General features: G+C 51.8%; 1 protein-coding gene across 18 annotated transcripts in view; it reads left to right on the forward strand.

Annotated features, from left to right (window-relative positions):
* birc6 (baculoviral IAP repeat containing 6) overlaps window positions 1-20,243 on the forward strand; it is a 96,606-nt gene that overhangs the window by 57,382 nt on the left and 18,981 nt on the right. For all 18 annotated transcript variants that reach the window (XM_084667036.1, XM_084667047.1, XM_084667044.1 and 15 more), the window contains 2 exons: window positions 17,872-18,100; window positions 19,421-19,563. In XM_084667036.1, coding sequence (XP_084523162.1) covers window positions 17,872-18,100; window positions 19,421-19,563 — 372 coding nt within the window. The remainder of the gene's footprint in view (window positions 1-17,871; window positions 18,101-19,420; window positions 19,564-20,243) is intronic.

The raw sequence follows: 20,243 nt of genomic DNA on the forward strand, positions 1-20,243 counted from the left end.
GATAGGGTGGGCAATTCTCTGAGGTAATCTCTGGTCCCCAGCGTGAAAGCCTAACATGTTCTCTGGTTCGGCAGTAATCTTCCACCTGAGCCACCGTACTTAGAGGGCCAGGTCAATCCATTGCTGTGGTTCAAAGGTGCACGGCGGTGGCGCCACAGCTGGTTATTAGTGTTCCAACCCCCGGGGGATGGTCTTTGTGGATTCAGCTCTTCCCGCAGTTCAGGAGGTCTCCCCTGCCTGCTGCTGTGAGTGTTATGTGGTCTGAAAGTTGGCCTGAAGGTGTCTTTCAATTCAGCTGGAAGATTTTGTTTCTTTCTTCCCTCATTCTCCCCGGCCTTTGTGTGGTTTCAGTCGCGTTTTCAGGGTCCATCATGAGCTCCGAGCGGAAAGAGAAATGGTACTGCCTTGTGACTACACACTTCATAAACTCCTCACATATTGCGTTGGTCTCCCCCTCTCTTAGTACAAGGCTGTAAATATGAACATTGCTAATGACTGTGTACGCATCCTCTAGTTGTCCGTGTGCTACGCTCGTATTTTCTCAGCTGTGGGAGTGTGCTGGTGTGCATTAATGGGTAATGCATAATTTAATAACGGCAGATAAAGAGATGAGCATTGTAATTACTCCTCATTATCTGGCAAAGGCCTCACAGTGAACGCCTGCTTTTTGTGCGGCTGTGTGAGCGCGAGTACGCAGACACAGTGCCGTGTGTTGAGACACCAGGTTTTTACAACCTCCGTAAAAAAAAATTTAAAAAAAAAATTGCACCCATTTGTCCTGGCCCAGTTTTTAACGATGATGCATTCGCTTCTATAACGGCAAACGGGTGCAATCTCGTCCAGTCGTAGTTGCTCTCTTTTAACGCCCAGTTTGTAGACTTTTTTTTTTTTTTCTGCGCTTAATCCACTGTGGTCAGTTAAGTCTTTGGTGGAGAGGAAGAAGATAAAGGCCAAAGGCAGGCGACTGTAGGCGAGCTTTAGCCCGCAAGACACAAGCTGTCAATACATGTTGTGGGGGTTGGGTGCGGGGGGGCAGGGGGGTCTAATGAAAAACCTAAGAGCTCTCACTGGCAGTGTCTCTCTTTAATAACACTGTGTGCTCGGAGAGATAGGGGAGGGGGGAAGGTTAGGAGGGAGGCTATCCTACCCAAAATGCATTAAGTAACTAACTGGGGAGGGGGGGGGGGGTGGGTTGTGGCGGGCAGGGACAGGCAAGTAGATAAATGAATGTGCGTGTGTCTCAGAGGAACACTTGGTCTCCTGGTGGAGAACAGTAATGGTGAGATGGGAAGGGAATTGTCTTGTCTCACAGGCCAGTGTTTTCCGTTTTCATACAGCTGTATGTTAGTACTTAAAGGTACATTCGTTTCCTGCATAATGCACTGCAATTCTTGTATGATTTAAAACCCACTGGAGGTCGTCTATTCGTCTTCATACGTCAGTAGTGATGGCATCAGACCTGTTCTGGATTCCTCTAGCCTCGTCTGTTTGTTCTCTATCGATTACAACTGCGTATGGACTTGCATCCCTCCAGCTTCCACGCGAGGCTCACCCGAGAACGTCCTGTGGATGATATCATGTGTGTGGTGTCTCACCTCCGCCGCCCGGCCGTCTCACCGGGTGTCCGTCACAGTCGGACACAGCCGGGTCTCACCGGGTGTCCGTCACAGTCGGACACAGCCGGGTCTCACCGGGTGTCCGTCACAGTCGGACACAGCCGGGTCTCACCGGGTGTCCGTCACAGTCGGACACAGCCGGGTCTCACCGGGTGTCCGTCACAGTCGGACACAGCCGGGTCTCACCGGGTGTCCGTCACAGTCGGACACAGCCGGGTCTCACCGGGTGTCCGTCACAGTCGGACACAGCCGGGTCTCACCGGGTGTCCGTCACAGTCGGACACAGCTTGGCTCCTGAAAAGCCACACCTCGTCGTCGGCTGTTGTCTTCCGGAGGGCCGAAAGAGACACCCCCAACTGCCGAGCCATGACGAGCAAAACACACACACGTTCAGGAAACACCTCATCGTCAGCTAACTAGTAGCCACCCGTGATTTTCAGGGCAGCCCCCCCCCACCGACTGTTCAGATGCCCCTCCCCAGGGGTGTCTGTAGGCCCTGCGCCCATCTCTGCCCCAGCCAACCCCGCCCGGCCCACGGTTTGGTCCCACATTAGTCATCGCCGTGTCTTTGGCCGGTCCGTTTGGCATGCGTCACACCCGTCTCCGCGCCCTCGTCACAGAAGGTTTAGGCCATTAGCGAGAGGTAATGCCTTTTAATGTCACCGCCGGGCAAATTCATTCGAACGTTTGTTTCAAATCAAATCACGTTCAGTCTTTCCTTCGTGCCCGGTGGATCTATTGGCTCCCGACCTCCACCGCCCTGGGCTGTCGTGTGCGCGCGCGTCGGTATGGCGCTCACGATCTGCCCTCCGAACCGAGCATTTACAACTTCTCCGCTCTCCTCCTCTTTCGCCCCTTCGTTCCAAAGCAGCTGTGATTTAACGGCGGGTCCAGACTGAGGCAGTGCGCGCGCGCACTCTCTCATGCGTCTCATCTCATTTTCCTCCTTTCATGCACACTTGTGCACACACACTCTATCCCCCCTCCAGCAGTAACCGTTAGAAGCAGACCCCACAAGGTGAATGCTAAACGAGCCTCCTCAACCACCGTCATTAGTGTTCACACCTCTTTCAATTTGCATTAAGCAATACCCCCCCCCCCCCTCCCGCCCCCATTGGTCTTGTGAACGTTTATCTGAGGCTTCGGGTCTACCGTTTGATTGGATGCTGATGGCCAATGGGCGGTGAGGTCGCAGGCTTCCACGCAGGGGATTGACGGTAGCCGTGTGCGAGCCCAGTGTTGTGACTGTGACGGCCCTTTTGATGCGTGGCGGAGTTCTGGCTGTGAAGGGATTAGAAGGGACCCAGCTAGCTTCTCCATTGCTCGGGGACGTGGTAGAAAGAGGCCAGGAGAAATGGATGAGGTCAGCGTGAAATCATGTGATCCATGTTTGTGTGTGTGTGTTACTGAAGCAACCAACACCATCTGATGGAGTGTGATTGATTAGTAGGGTTTGTAGCGTTGAATGATCCGTGCTGCTGATTAGCAGTAATGTTCAGTTCTCAACCACCTTTGTTGTCTTGATTGTCCTTGGGCCTATTGATTCACACATTCGCTCCAAAAAAACACACACACACACACACACACACACACACACACGTAGACCATAACCAGCACTGACACTAGCCTTGTGCATGTGAAATCCCACTTTCCCAGTCTGAAACAATCAGCAGGGTAAGTGAAGCCCTTCCTGCCTTCCCTGTGTGAAGAAGAATGCAAGACACACGTGACAGGAATCATTTTCCTCCGTGTTGTATGGGGACGAGGAACATGGCACTCTGACCTTTTGTCCAACCGGAGCACGTCTTCTGAATCCCAATAGAGTCCTCAGACGAAAGGGTGTAATGTTTAGCCGCCTTATACTCGAGGGTCTGTATTTGTCCACCCACACCCGTGGATGATCCTGTCAACTGAACCATGTTATACCACCATGTTATACCGCCATGTTATACTCACCTGTCGGGTCATTGGCCTAGTTGCCCACACGTGAGCACACACACACACGCACACACACAAGTACACGCTTGGATGATAACAGATAAGACTTCTTCTGGTTTCTTTTGGTTTGATATATTCTCATTTTATTGATCAAATGCCCCCTATTGCACAGTTACATCTACAATTGAGTTCATATATTTATCCAAAAAGATTTTGATACAGAAACAGGAATCTCTTGACACTACCCTGAAATCAACGGGAACAAAATACATCAATAGAAACGCAAGCCCCATCCACGCGACGGAACCCCGTCCCCGACATACTGAGCAGAAGGTGGAAAGAGATGCAGAACGAGACAGAAGTGTTCAGGTCTTTTTCAGTTTGGAGTCAACTGTACAGAATGGAGCTTTGCACGACCCTGGCACCTTCCCCTCGGTGCCCGTGGTCAACATCGAGCGTCATAAAAATATCACTTCCTTTTCGTTCACTTATTAGCTGTTCTTTTTATTGCATACCCCTCCCCCTATCCCCCCCCCCCCCCCCCCCCCCACATCTCCAGTTTGACTCAGTAACAGGGACTGGCTTCATTATAAATCTGTCCATGTTGTTGGCAGTCCTTCAAAGCTCTCCACCCGTCTCAGCCCATAAAGAGAGTATGACAGGAGCGAAGTGTCGGATAGGATCTCTGCTGTGGTTCCTTTCGCATTTCAAACGGGGTGCGTGTGTGTGGCCCATGTGATAAGCCAGGGCCGCTCGGCACCGCGCAGTACATCACAGCTTCTCCGGAGCCCCGTTGCCAAGGAAACGCACGCCTCGACGGCGGCCCGAAGCCGTAAAGTCGCCGCCCCCGAAGGTTATCGATCGGCAGCGGTGGCTGACTGCGCGACTCTCCTGGAATGGCTTCCCACCTCGGAGCGCGTGCACCATCGCCACCTGGCCGTGCCCCAAGCAGCCCTTCACCGTTTGTCCTTTTGTCCGCGTGTTTGGTTGTATTCCACGTCCAAAACGTTGGGTCGGTCCCAAAAGACCTTTGTGTTCCTTCGCACGAATGGATCAGTGGCGCTCGTGGGATTGTTGGTCCCTTTAGGGCCATGCAGGCTCTCTCCGCCAGCCCAGGGCTGTGCACCCGGGCTGGGCCTGGTCCAGTCTTTATCAGCCCCTCTTGGTGCTCCCTCTGCACCCAGCTGAGCCATGTCCCAGGTGCGGTGGCCTCCGGCCCTCTGTCATCTACCAGGCTTACGGCTATGGCCCAACAACATGGGGGCCTTGGCCTCATCGTCCACATCCTTCCTTGACCTGTGAATGCGGCGCATGTCCGGGCTCCCACCAACGGATAAGACGGCCTCCCGCGACGGTATCGGTCCTATTCAACAAAAGTCCCTTTCCCCCCTGGCTTTGACCCCCTGCCCCCCCCCCCCCCCCTGGCCCCCCCCCCACACCGAAATCAGTAATGTCCGCTTCAAACGGAGGAGCCTCGGCGCGGCCCTCCCCCTCCGGGGGGGCTCCCTTCACAGGGTGGTGTAGATGTACACGAAGACGATGACGAACAGGTTGAGGAAGGTGCCGATGATGCCCAGCAGGGCCAGGATGGACTCCTCCTGCTCCTCCTTGCCCTCCAGCGCCCGCACCTCCTCAATGGTGATGACCGTGGTGCCCATGTTGGCCACGTGCTCCCGAGATGACGCTGCTGCTGCTGCTGCTGCTGGCTCTTATCTGGAGGATAAAGAAAGCCCATGTGACACGATGGTATACACACACACACACACACAAGGTAGAGGCTGACTGGAGACGTACGAAAGGTAGGGAAAGAATTCAGACAAACGGGGAGCTGGATTGAGCAGGGCTTCGGAGGCTGCGCTACAGTTATACTCAATCTCTCCTCCTCCTCCTCCTCCCCCCCCCCGTGCTAAATACGACACCCAGAGGAGGTCCGACTCAAACAGCACTAGCCTTGTGCAGCCCCGCCGCCACATGCGTCAAGGAAGGAAGATGGATGGCACTTTTGAAAGGAAACAATAGCCATGCAGAGCACAATGGAGATTAGTCTCCCAACGCCAGTGTTTACGACCTGCCCGAGCTGCACGATCGCCCACCACCAGGGAGAAAAAGAAGGGGGGGGGCTGGGGGGGGAAAGGAAAACAGGTGTTGTTTGCTTCCCTATTGGTCCAGCCACGATGAATCCACTCAACTCTCTGTAATAACGCTCAATAACATTAGCCACGTCAAAACAAGCATGATTCAATGCACCCATTTAAAACCCACCACCAACACACACACCCACCCTTTTCTCATTCCGAAGGCACTTATTCTCCCCCCCCTCCCCCCCATTCGCACTCAAGGGAAATAACCATAGATATGTGAACATTCAGTGGGACAGCCTGGTTTTGCGCTTAGCAAAGCTACCCAAGACAAAACAGCCCCCCCCCCCCCCCACACACACACACACACTGGCTTATCAGAAGAGAAGAAGAAGGCTGGATGTTAAGGGGGGGGGGGGGAGTGGCTTACCCAAAGTCTTGTGAGGCACACGACAACATCCAGCATGCTTTAAGGGTCCTCAGCGTAGGAGCATGGCCTCGCGGTGGATGCTCCGTCAGGGCGTGTGGGGTACCAGGGCTTGTTGTGTCACTGAATCCTCCGAGCCGTAGTGAAAGCGACAGGGTTATAGTAAGAAGGAAATCCCACCCCCCCCCTCCCCCCTCCCCCCAAAAAATAGAAGCCCTCGGGCCCCCGAATGTGCCTCAGTGCCCGGCGGCACTGTGTTTGCACGCTCCGCGTGGGGAAAATCCCTCCGTCTCCTCTCTGCTACTCCAGACCTGTGTTTCGACGCCCGTCGGTTTTAACTGTTTTTTCACCCCTCCGAGTCAATTTCTTTTATTTTTTTTCTCTCGTCAAAATGTTTGTTTGGATTTTTTCGAAGCTCAAGTGTCCTCCGTTCAAGGGGTAAGGAGAAACGCTCTCCCCTCACTCTCCCCCTCCCTCCAGACTGCTCTCTCCATCCTCACACCTCTCTCTCGCGCTCTCTCTCGCGCTCTCTCTCCTTCGCCTAAACACCACAACACCACCTTCTTTCTCCCCCCCCCTCTCTCTTTCGTTTTCCTCCTCCTGGCTTGTGTCTTTGAAATATCTCAGTGGCTCTGAGCGAGCATCCGGTCTTTCTGAAATATACACGCCCCCCTCACTACGCACTCCTCTTTCCCACCCTCCTCCTCGGGGGGGGGGGGGGGGGAGCAGCGCAATTAGTGCTCTTCAGAGGCGCCTCTCTCGCGTCTCCCGCTGAACCCCGGAGCCACAGCGGCGCATGGTCCACTTTTCCTGGAGACGCGAGCGGCGAGCACTAGTTCCCCGCCCTCCTGCCGCTCCCCTCGGCTCTAGAAGGATCCACGGATCTCGGGCGGCGGAGGTCCGGCCGGGCAGCAGGTGGGGGTATTCCAGAGAGGCAGCAGTAGAGTCCCGGGAAGCCGGAGAATCGGACGGAGCCCGAGCGGCAGACGGCGGCCGCGCAGGTCCGCACCCGCAGCCGGGCGGTAGCTTTTGTCGTGGCAGGTCCCCCAGCGCGAGCCAGTTGCCCTGGGAGAGCCGTGCATTGCATAACCCAAGCGGAGAGCGCGGGAAGAGAGCGAGGGAGTCTGTTTCCCGACGGCTGTGGAAATGGCAGGGAGCACGAGAATGAGAGAGGGAGAGGGAGGGAAGGTGAAGGAGGAGGAGGAGGAGGAGGAGGGGAAGACGGCGCTCGCGCTTGCTGCCGTCTCTCCTCAGTGTGCGGCGGGGGCTGGCGGAGCGCACGCACGCACACAATGCTGCAGCTCTTGCCACCGAACCCCCTCCCCACTCACACACAAAGACAGGGGTTTTTGTTTAGAAAACCAGAGAAAAAGAAGGAAAAGGTGGGGGGGGGGGGGGTGAGATGAAGAGACCCTCACCCTCTGCGCTCGGCACCGTGGCAGAAGAAGACCCGTATCGCTCCGTCTCCCCCTTTAGTCAGGCTCCGCTCGACTTGAAACCCTGCAGAGAGAGGGAGAGAGGAGAGCGACAAGAGGGGAGGGGACCGGGAGACGAGGTTGCATGGATATGAGGGAGGGGTTTGGGGGAGGGTAGAACCAGCTAGGGTTCAGGGGTCTCTGCTTGCATACCCGGAGAAGCAACCGCACAATCGCTCATAATTGTTCTCATCCTGAACTTTAAGATGTACCAGAAGGTTTAGTCTCACTCGACAATGTGTTGTCTTGTCTTTGGAGTCTCATCGCTCACAAGGAAAGAATTTCACACTTTTCTTTTTTCATGCGTTTGATCCTTTTTTTTTTTCTTTGTCTGTCCCGCTCGGTAAAAGTCGGTACCCCCCCACCACCACCACCACCACCACCACACACGCGCACAACAAATCCTGAAATACGTCATCACAACCTGCAAGAGTCACGCGCTACTCCAAAACACGTTCAGCGAACGGCGCCGCCCAGGATTTGATCATGACCGAGAAATTGGAGCCGTGCAATGACACTTGACAGACGGGGAAGAGACCGGCGGACTGGGGGTTAGTGCGTTCAGATTGCTGTTGGAAATGTATGTCAAACCTGTGCATGATCCAGTTAGCAAGTTTCCCACAGCACCATGACTCACAAGCTCACAAGGGAGGGGGGGGGGGGGGGCTTACGCAGCGGGCTTCTCCTTTCTTCCGTCCGTGCCAGTATTTCACTTGTCCTCCTCCTCTGTCACTCAGTAAACATGGCCGTGCGCGTTCGGCCCCGACGCTTTGTCAACGATGGTGCTCACACAGTGGTCTTCACTGGACCGCGCCCCCCCCCCCTCCTTTATCCTCTGCTGCCTCCTCCTCTTCATCATCTTCACCCTCTTAAGGCGGAGATTGATTGTTTATTGTTTTAATGTTGGTTGTTACACTGACCTCGGCCAATATAACAATGCAGCCTGAGCCCTGGTGGTCAATAAAATAGTGTGTGTTTGGACCCCCTTGTACACACACACACACTCGCACCCCTCATCCCACCGGCCCTGGGCTACAACTTACTGGTGATTGGAGAAGGAGGGACTGGTGATTGGAGGAGGAGGGACTGGTGATTGGAGGAGGAGGGACTGATGATTGGAGGAGGGACTGGTGATTGGAGAAGGAGGGACTGGTGATTGGAGAAGGAGGGACTGGTGATTGGAGAAGGAGGGACTGGTGATTGGAGAAGGAGGGACTGGTGATTGGAGAAGGAGGGACTGGTGATTGGAGGAGGAGGGACTGGTGATTGGAGAAGGAGGGACTGGTGATAGGACAAGGAGGGAAGGGGTGCAAGAGGACCCTTGGTGACCCCTCAGCTGGCTGTCGTCGAGGCCTGGCTCTTGGTGGTCACTAATTCAGTTGGGCTGGTTGGTCATGATCATTCAGTTGGGCGTGGTCGGTCATGATCATTCAGTTGGGCGTGGTCGGTCATGATCATTCAGTTAGGCGTGGTCGGTCATGATCATTCAGTTGGGCGTGGTTGGGCGTGGTTGGTCATGATCATTCCGCCCTTAGCCCCTGATGTAAGTGGGGTGGGTCTACCACCAAAGTTGGTTGTAGACCAACTGGTGCTCCTCTGGAACCTGTTTTCCTGTGTCGGCGGTTCTTTTGCTGTCAAATTGGTTTGCTATTGGGCAGTGGCTCCAAACCAGCCGGTGCACTTTCCACACAGCTTCTCCACATCCACAACCGACTCGATACTAACCTGGTTAAAAACCTCTTCTCCTGTTCCCCGAAATGGCAAACAACAGTAGACGCTTCATTGAGACCAGTGGATGTTGTCTCCTGTTGTCTCTACAGCTTTGTTACATTGGCCTACAAGTCGTTTTACATGTCATTACCTGGCCGTTAGTAATCACTACAGCGTCCCACAAACCAAAGCTTTATTGGCAGTCTCCACTGTAATGTTGTCTTTGTCTGATGTTTAGCGAATGGTGAATTGCTAATGTGAGAATCATCCAAAGGAATTATTGAATGATCCATTCTACATTTACTCCAGGAATTCAGATGCTCTTGTTCATGGGAAGATGTACAGAGAAAAAGATAACGATAAATATTATTGTTCCCGAAGGGAAATTTGTCTTGGACTTCCATGCTGAATTAATAGAATATAGCTGTCTTATGCAGGACAAGTGATCCAGCATTTTATGATAAAAAATAGTGTTCCTTCAATTGAATACCCATTCATATTTGATCATAAACTCACAAAACACACAAGCCCAGGGATGTCTAAACGGGTGTCCTGCCTCAAACACACACACACACACACACACCAATCGCAATAAACGGGAGGAAATTACAGGGCAGGGCAATTAAAGGTAATTGTCAGCAGTGCTAATTCTACTGCAGACTCCCCCACATCTCGGCCTGCCTCCATTACACACAGGTCCTGTCCCTGGAGCCTGAGACTACACACTGCAGAGAAATGAATCAAATTCCCAGTGTTTATAAAAGTCACATCAGTGGAGGTTCTGGTGGTAATGTGTGTTTTGTGAAAGTCTTTAACAATAATCATTTTGTTATATCAATTTGTCCCTCGAAACGTTGAAGGTGACAGTTAAACATGTCAACATCCACGCAGGCAACAAGTATTAGCTTTGTTGTTAAGATGGTCTTTAGCAATACAATAGCTACCTGTGGGGTATAAAGAAACTGCATTCACCTCGTAAAACCCCTTCATGGAGAAATGCATTTGTGGCCACCCTCTTGCTCAGCCTGTTTTGATGTTTCTCTTTCACTTCCGTGTGGGGCCCTGCCTGTCCTCTCTTGGGCCTTTTGTGTCACTCTCTCGTACTAGCTTTCCCTCGCTAGCTGTCTCTCTCTCTCCCACCATCTCTTTGCACACACAGACACACACACACACACACACACGTCGCTGCCTCCCTAAGTGTCTAAAGCTCGGGGACCTCGCTGAAACAGCAGCACAACGGAAACACTCTCTCTTTTCTCCTCAGATGTGCCACAGCCAGGCACACCCCAGCCTGCCGTCCTCAGAGACGCCAACAAGCACAGGAACCAGGGGGGGGGGGGGGGGTCAGACAGACTAGAAGGCAAAAAGAGATGGAAGGACAACTGCAAGAAAGTGTCGAGGACATGTGGGGAATTTGGGGTGTTATTGTTTAAATGTTCCTTCCACTTTTCTGTGTATTTGTTGATCCTCCAGGCGTGTGGGACTGGTTTGATCTGAGTCCGAGTTTAAAAGTGAGCCTGGTTACGACAGCACGCCTACTGTACCCAGTATCTCATTTCTTTATTGTGTAGGCGGACGGCTTCGATCTTGACAGTCGTGGTTCCTCCCAACCCAGGTGCCCTTTTAAAAGGTCCCTACCTCTCACCTCCCTGTGTGAAGGCCTGCTCATGTCCCTGAGCCGCCCTCCTTGGTGAGAACAGCAAATGTTAGTCTGTGGTAGCCAGCCCTAATGACCAGGAGTTTTCCTCCAGGGTCGGGCCCACATTTGGATAGATGGGTGTTGGAATACAGGGTCAGGCGTCACATAGGTAATAAGGTTACTTTTGTATTATTTTGCTCTATTGTTCTATTATTCTATTGTTTTTCCATCGTCAGTTGATACGTTTTGGTGGTTTCCCAGCCTCACCCCCGCTCCCCAATATATGATCACTATTCCTAATGATTACATTTAGATATCTGTGCATTCCTTCGTTTCTTTTGATACAAATCTTAAGCAGTTTGACGTACGTTGTTGAAGATGCATGGCGACCCGCAAGGTGGATTGAATCGATTTTTCTCTCCCTGATGTCACTGATTCAAATTCCATGTACTATCACAATCATTTTTTACCACGCTAGAATAATGGCCCCGGTAGACTACGTGAACATAAATATGACTGTGTATGGAAATAAGAGAATTAAGGTGTGATTACCATACTAATGAGCCTCATAATGAATGAGGCTGGTGAAGAAATACCCAGAGAGCGATGAGACTTCTGGGACCAGGAGGAGGTGAATACATTTTGCTCTCGTCCTGTTGAATGTTTTATTAGCACTTCCAACATAGGAAAAATCACCACAATCAAACTGGTTACATAAGCAGGTTTCCCTTTGTGTGTACTGGTGTGTGTGTGTGTGTGTGTGTGTGTTTCCATTTGACGTAAATGACTTCAAAGATGTGTAAGTCATTACTGCATCATTTTTGTTATGTCAGCATCATTAGGCCCACATATTAGCAATTGGCCAGTATAATTGCCATGAATAATTCATAATTTATTATAGCGAAGTCCCAACTTGTTTTGAGTACAATGATTTGAGTTCAATAGATTCATTATTGAAATGAGTTGCTTGTCTGGTATATGTAAGCGTTCAGGTATGCTTTTGATTTGTGGAACATTCCGCCCAAAACGGACACATGGTCAACCACACCGATTCTATGTGTCTTTATCGTTAAACATGGTTACGTGTTAAGTGTACCGAAACATTCAGTAGCAGTCAAGTCCAGTCGGTTTCCCACCAGATGTGTTTTTCTTGTGAGTGGGGTGGGAATGTTGAGGGACGATTCTGTGTGCCCTAGCCTCCCAACATGTCACGGCCCTTAGCAGTGACACGTCATGACAGGGGACAGCCCCTTCCACTTCCACACACAACGCCTGGTAATCGCAGAGACAGGCCAGGGATTCCCTCTGTGGGGTTGGTCCCTGCTGAACATATTCCCTCGTCCGTTTTCTCACATTCAACAATACAATCAGGTCGAGCAAAGGAAGATTCTTAAAATAGGTAGAACTATTTTACCACCTACTGGCTTCCTTTTCTATCCCCCCTGGACTGACCCTGGTCTAAATTGGTTTTAGTTTTTTTTCTTTTTACACCAATACCCACAAAAGCCAGAACCCATCTGTGGGCTCAGCAGTAGGAGGCATGATGGCATCTCTCTTGGTGCCAGGCGCCTGTCACTCACTGCCCCCCCTGGGGCCCAGCGGGGAGGAGCAGGCGGGCTATTGTGACCTACATATGGGGAGCTCTCCTGTGTGCTAGTGTTCGTCTGCTTGTGTGTGTGTGTGGCTGACGGGGATGTGTCTGTGAATGCAGGCATGTTAATTGTGTGTGTGTGTGTGTGTGTGAGAGAGAGATGTCGCATTTCAGCCTCTCTCCTGCTTCTTTACCCACCTAGCTCCCTTAGCCAGATTTCACTTAGCGTCAAAAGGGGGCAAAGGGATGAGGGTTGCTGGAGGTGGGGGGGGGCAGGGTGGATTTGGCTGGTTCCTCCTCATCGTCTAAGTGCCAATAATGTTGGGGGGGGGGGGGAGAAGGGAGGAGGCACCGACAGCATCTTATCTGGCACCGTGGAACCACTCATTTGTCAGGTACACGGACATGCAGGCGGGTGGCCGTGGCAACATGACTCTCTCCACCCCCGCCTTTTTGTCTTGACGTCCGTTTCTCCCTCTACCCCTCACATCTGTCCCAGTCTCACGCCATCTTCCTTCCTCCCCGTCTTCTCCTTCCCGTCACGCGGCTGTTCTCGGCACGCCGGGCTCTTCCCTTTGTCTCCCATCTCGTTACAAACCTGGACGCGGGCGAAGCGGACCTGCTGCAGCACGTGGGCAAGCGCTGCCATGGCGGGGCGTCAGCAGATGCAGCGCGGACACCTGAATTCAAAAGCCTTAAAACGCCAGACCGATTAGATGGGATGATATCAGGCTGGCACCCAATTGCGTTTAATTAGCTGGTGGGGATGAAAGTGCAAAAATCATTTGGGGGGGAAAAAAGCAATTGTGTAAGAAAGGGAGGGAAGTTGACAGAGACTCTAATTCATGGAGCTGATCTTTCCCTCAGGTGATGACTTGCCCGACGGCTAATTGTTTCGAAACTGTAGCCCTTATTCCCCACTCGCGGATGAGAAACTGAGACTGAAGTCTCATTCTCCACTTGACTCTTAATAATGTATATTATTCACACAGTAGCCCTAAAGACCTTTTCATACATATTTTTAGGCACTTTCCAATTCTTAGACACAGGCGGATATTGTCGACGGATATTACAATTCAACATCTTGTAAACGTGTGCAATGGCGCCCGCTGTCATTCCTGATCCAATTCAGACAATGAGATTTAATGATATGGAACTGGAAGAGCTCCCAACATTGTCTATGTAATGGCCCATTAGGTCACAGAGCTATTTTTATCACAGAGCTATGAAAGATGATACATCTGTGATGGTGATTGTACAGCTTTAAATGTTAAAAAGTCTTGCCATATTCTCCGCCACATTGGATCAGTAGCTGTAAAAGCAGTTGTAGATATCAACCTGTCCATAATTTTTATGAGCAGCAATTCTAATTAAATATACCTACAATTCATTTCTCAGTGCTCAAAATGTTCATTCTTGATATCAGTAATTGAATTCTTACTCGTTGAAATGTTCATTGTAGATATCTAAGTTAATTACAACTAGTGAACTTTTACCATTGACTTCTATTCAAACTCAATTATAGATATCTATAATGACATTTTGACCTGTTATAATTCCAAATCGGCATATCCATAATGACATTTTGATTAAATTTTAAAATAGTCTACACCTTAATACTTATAAATGAACATTTTAGCTCGTAAAGATGTCATTTTCTCTAGTGAACTACAATGTGACCAGTTATCCCTGCTGTGGAAATGTAAAAATGGCCTGTCAATCTGAGGAGTCATCGATGCATGGTGACATGGGACTTTTTATATTGAATCTGGCTGATGTGTTGGTGTTCACTTTAAATTGCCGGTGTCATTTTCCGACTCATTATTGAACTCCAGTTTCAACACTGTCTGGGGAGTCACATTTGAGGATTGCACTTAGCGTGATGGGCTCCTTTGCGCCAGCTCCTTTGCCCTGCAAAGCCTGAGCCAAAATGGCGGGTGTGAGACACTGTTACCGCCTCCTGGCTTTTCTTCTTCTGACGTCTCTAAATAGTTGATGTCTGTCACTGCTCTGGGGGAGCAGACGCTCAGAGCGCGTCCTACCGCTAAGAGCGTGCGTTGAACAGGCCACTTAACTTACCAGTCATGCAATATGTGAGAAACAGTCACCCCGGCCCTGCCCTGTTTCTCCAGTGTCCAGCCGGTAGAGTAGACCCGTGCGTGCCTGGCACAGCTCAGAGGAGAGGTGTCTGGGAGAGAGCGGAGCCCGTGTCCCCATGTTCTCCTACACGTCACAAGCAGTTAAGCTCCCTGTGAGAAACGCCATCAAACTTGAACCAGCCCGCAGATCCAAACGCAGGCATCTCGTGTGAGTGTTTGTGTGTTGGTGGTCGTACGGTCTCCCTGCAGAAGGACTTTTCACTGTGTGCACAGCGCCCACCTGGAGACGAAGTCTCAGAAGATGTAGATCAGACCTACCAAGCCGTCGTGGCTGGTGGTCATGGTTTGGGGCACAGCCACGTTGGTTTCAGGCTTCTGTTTCAGTGTCTAGAAGACGACCAAACTTAGCCTTTTGGATTTTCTACCTGAATTGTTTAAAGTCAAGTTCCAGCATTTCAATGAAGGGAATGGCAGACATGGTAGATTTCTCTCGGTTTGAAAATGCATAGAGCACCATTGGTGAGAGTAAGGATGGACTGGTTCATTGGTTTGGTTTATTGCGATACCCTTTAGCCCTATAAGGGCTAATCTTCCAGGGTTCGAACAATTAAGAAATACACACATACAGACATATATACAAATTACAGATCAAAGAAACATTGCTATACATAATCATCACATCAAATATACAGTTTAAAAATTCCCATAACTATTGATCTAGCTTGCGAACAAATGGTGAATTGCCTTTTTGAAGTTTGCGAGACTGGACAGAGATCTGATGTTTGGTCGTAGGGTCTTCCAAAGATTGACAGTATGGTAGTGAAAAATTCTCTCATGGCGTGGTAGAGAAAGGTTCTCTTAAAACGTACTGTTTTGGGATCAGCCAGTCTTTAAGTTGGAACTGGACTTAAGGGGGGGGGAACACTACTCTCCAATGTCGTACTATGTACACATGTGAAATGTATTTTTTTCTTCCACGAGGATAGGGTTTGTCCTGTCCTTACTTTACCCACAGTACACTAACCGTGTTCTCCGTCACTCCCATGGAGAAGCTGCTTATTAAACTGCTTACTCGCGGGGGGGGGGGGGGGGGGGGGGGAGGGAGGGAAAGAGTCCAGTTTCCAGGGCCTCGAGCGGTAATTGCTCCAACGTATTCGTCAGGGCAGGGACTGGGGATGCCACGCGTAGCGACACACAGCAAAGACGATTGGAGCGCAGATTAAAGTTGAGAGAGGTCAATGTTGTTCAAATGCTGGGAAAAGGGACGTTAGAGGGGCCCGGAATTCCAATATAAATGTAAAACAGGCCGGGAGCCATGGCCTGGGCCGTCCTGCTCCATTTGAGGCTTCGCTCCTCACTGGCCCAGCTCAGGGCTGGGAGGAATACACACGTGGCTACATCGGCACCCCCCCAACACACACACACACACACATATGGACATGGACATATAGTGAAGAAAACAAGACACGAGGAATGCGCGCAGAGCAATGTTGCCCAAGTCAGCATCTTCACTTGCATGGCGTCCGATGAGAGCTGCTAACCGTGTGTGTGTGTGTGCTCTTAGTCTCCACCAACACTGCTATTTTGTGCCTCTAGAAAACCAGGCCCATCCGAATGCATGCGTAACTGCATCCCATTTCCAAATCCCAATGTGCGTCACTGTCCTTGAAGCACACAAAGGAAGCCAGCTCTATCTTCTAACCTGGTTTGGAGACACACAGGGCCCCAGCCTTCTCGGCGCTCCCAGCCGACCCAGCACCAGCACCACACCATTGTTGCTTAAAGTTCCATTAGGGGTGTGAAGTAGGAGCTGTCAGTCGTGGTCACGGGGATGAGAGGAGGGCCCCGTATGGAATCCCATCAGCGCCTGGCCCGAGCTGAGCTCCCAACAACCAAGCTTGACCGCCTTCTGTCACGAGCACTCCTCGCTAAATATAATATCTCTCTGTCCTGTTCTCTCTCTCTCTCTCTCTCTCTCTCTCTCTCTCTCTCTCTCTCTCTCTCTCTCTCTCTCTCTCTCTCTCTCTCATTGTCTCTTTCTCTCAGTCACTCTCTTTCTCCCTTGTGTTCCTCTGTCAAGCCCTCACTTTCCCCCCCACCACATTTGTTCTCTCTCTTATTTTCCAACTAGCCAGGGCCCATCTAGAATTTCCAATCTATCATGCTGGCCGACCCCATTTTCTTCAAAAATGACACCCCGATATTCATTTTTTTATTTTTTTTACTTTCTCCCTCCTTTTCTTATTTGATGCCGTGGCGGGTTGGGGAGGTGGTAGAAGAGGTGGGAGGCCATGTCTTCAGGCTTTGCTTTTGATTCGCTCCCCTCCGCGCCCTCCAGGCTAGCTCTCCTCGGGTTCATTATATAGAGGGAGCCCGACAAGCCGGCCTGGAGTCGCGTTCAGGGACACGCCGGGACAGTATAGTTTGGGGGGGGGGGGCGCTTGGCCCCGCACATTTGTTTGTGAGGACTCCAAATTGAGTTCTGGACTCTTGTTTGCCTGCCTCGGGGCCCTATCCTTGCTCTCGCTTGTCATTTGTCATTTTTGTCCATTTCTGGAAATCTAATAATCTTTGATATCCCCCCCACCCCCTTCCCTCCCTTACCATCCTGTCGCTCGCTCGCCGCCATCTATCTACTCTCTCTTCCTTTTCTCCACCCTTTTCTCTGTCTTCTTCTACATGTCGCTCTCGGCTGCGGGCGCAATCTCAGAGCGATCCGGAATTCTCCTCAGCCTCATCTTAATCCATCCTGTAGTCAGTCACTTAGCGCTCTCGTTAAGACCTCGTGGACGCACACACACACACACACACACAGAGCAGTTCATGCAAGGCCAGCAGATGGATGCGCTTGTAATTTTGTTCTCGTGTTCCGAGATATCGAATGAATTTTTCACTTGGGTGTCTTGAGAAGCCATCCCGGATGTTAAAGTCCTCAGGAGTGTTTGCTGATGCGTGGCGCCGCGGCACCCCTCTCGACAGGAACCCAGCATGAGCTAGCAGGCAAACTGTAGAGCTAGCAGGCAAACAGGCAGCCGGGACGAGGACTTGGGTGGACCCACACCATCCCCATGCCTGCGCTGCTCGAGAGACGACGACGGCATCACGCTCCATTCAATGTTTCGCGATTGACGCCGGTCTGCACCTTGCCGAGCGTGATCTTGTGGTCCCCTTGTGGTGACGCCAGCCCAGTCAAGGTGGACCTAAGTCGCCATGACGTCGCTCGCGCACAGATACCCACGCTCGACGCGCCCTCTTTAACCCCCCCCGCCCCCCTCCCTCTCTTTTTCTCTCCGTGTAGTTCTGGACATGGCGCGCCACGTGCCCCTGTACCGGGCCCTGCTGGAGCTGCTGAGGGCCACCTCCACCTCCACCGCCCTGGTGCCCCTGCTGCTGCCCCTGTCGGGAGACCCCGGGGCCCCGGACGAGGAGGAGGAGGACGACGAGGAGCACGCCGAGGGCCAGAGCTCGGTGGGCATGCTGCTGGCCAAGATGAAGACCTGCGTGGACACCTACACCAACCGCCTCAGGTACGCACATACACCGGACAGGGGAGTTTTCCATATTTAACCAGGAAGATTGGATTGGATACCTGCTCATTGATGGGGGTGTCAAAGCAGTCGCCACACAGGTAGGATCCTCGATGACTCGCATTTGGTTTCCCACCCGCCTTTGCGACTTCTTCTGAATTTAAGAAACCAGAAAGGGAGGTTTTTTTTTTTTTTAAGGCTCGTCATTTGGGACTCGCCCACAAATATGTCAGGACATATATCCACATTGGTGAGAACATATATGGCCTACATCACTCTAAAGCCTCGGGAATGGATCTTGGTCCGTTCCGTTATTTCCCCCACCAGTTATTTCCAGTCTGTTCCGGTTCCAGCGTATCAGCCTTAATAGTTGCCACTAGGGGAGATGGAGGTTTGGCTTGCATGAAGGAACAGCAGCTCTAGTATTGCGATAGCAGCTCAACCCCGGGTGATAACCAGCCTCTGTACCTGTGGGCTCAGACAACCAGACACCTTTGCAAGCACACAGCCCCACCTCCACACACACAGACAGCCACAAACACACCATGGCCTGAGCCCCTGCTAGCCAGCCAGTCACAGGAAAACGTGGACTTGCATTCAAAAAGTTCCACCTGCCGGTGTGTCAGTGTGTGGACGAGCTGGTCTGTGTTCAACCTCACAAAAGGTCACTGACCATGCCGTCCTCCCTCCCTCCCACCCCTCACTAGCCTGTTTCTCCGAGGCCACATCATCTTTACCCAACCTGCGTTGAAGAGGGGCTCGGGCCTCGCTCCGCCTGCCTTCCCTGCCCACCTTTCCGCTTCTCCCCTCACGCGGCCTGAAACCCCATGCAAAAGTAGCCTATCGTTTTTGTTTGTTTTGTTTTGTTTTGTTAGACCCTCTGAAAACTCTTTTTGGAGCGGTCAAGGTTTATCCTCAGGCACTAGTTCAGTTATTTATGCTGCACGGCCGTACAATAAGCTTCCTGAATAATGCATGGCTCCTGGCTAGCGGGAGGCTGTGAAAGCCCTGTCCCCTTCCTTCACCGGTCGAACACGGGGTCAGACTCCCGCCTTTCTACCTGGCTTTGACGCTGTGCCCTCCAACACCTGTGGGCGTTACTGGCCATGAAAAATGGATCAATGGCCATGAAAAATGGATCAAAAAGACATCAATATTTCACTCGTATGTCAAGTCGATGTGGAGGGATTGGCTGCGTCAGATCACAACCGCCCAATACCCAATCACCCCCCACCCCCACCCCAAAAATTCAACTCTTCTTCTTCCTTTGATTCGCTTTGTCCGTTGCCCTCACGGCACGGTTGTCTCTGTCCCTCCCAGGTCGAAGAAAGACAAGAGTAAAGTGGTGAAGACGGACCCGTCGGACCCAGAGCCCGAGGGCCTGACCCTGCTGGTCCCAGACATCCAGAGGACGGCGGAGATCGTCTACGCCGCCACCACCAGCCTCCGGCAGGCCAACCAGGGTAGGACACACACACTAACACCTGTCACACATCGTCCACTAGTTTTTTTTCTTTTTTTTTTTCTTGTTGGGGTGCTCATGTCCAACCAAGGCCAAACCGAGGACACCATTACACGGTTGGTCCTGTCCCAACTACTTAGGCGACTACTTGAAGTGACGCGCAGCCAGACGGCGTTCCTGTCTGTTCTGGAAAGCTCCACTTGACCCCGTGGATGACCCCGTGGATGTCTCTCTCCTTGGTCTCCCCAGTATTTGGCCCTCGACCAAGACGAGTCCGCTTCTCTCGCCAATGTTCGTCTGAATCATTTCAGCAGGTCCCAATTTGGTCCCAATTTGCCTGTCTGCCTCCATATTTCTCTCTCTCCCCCCCCCCCCCCCCCCCCTTTGTCTCTTCATTCCTAGGACAAGGGCAAGAAAATGGGTCTCCTAAGTTTAGCCCGTTCCATCCGTCGAAATTCCCTGGGACGTGATTGACGGCCGCCCTCTCCTCTCGGTCTTATTCACGGAGGATAACAACCTGTTTTTAACCCCGGAACGTTCTCTCCATCACCCCCTTGGTCCCCCCGAGTGACAGGGCAAACTGACGCTGGGTCACATCTGTCCCTTAAGAGGGTCCCCCGATGCATCACCGCCCTGACGGATGGTCTCCTGTGAGGAGCCGTTGTTTCTCTCGCGTTCCCC

This window comes from Hypomesus nipponensis, chromosome 11 (assembly GCF_054491055.1).
Source record: "Hypomesus nipponensis isolate SF chromosome 11, ASM5449105v1, whole genome shotgun sequence".
NCBI classification, from domain to species: Eukaryota; Metazoa; Chordata; class Actinopteri; order Osmeriformes; family Osmeridae; genus Hypomesus; species Hypomesus nipponensis.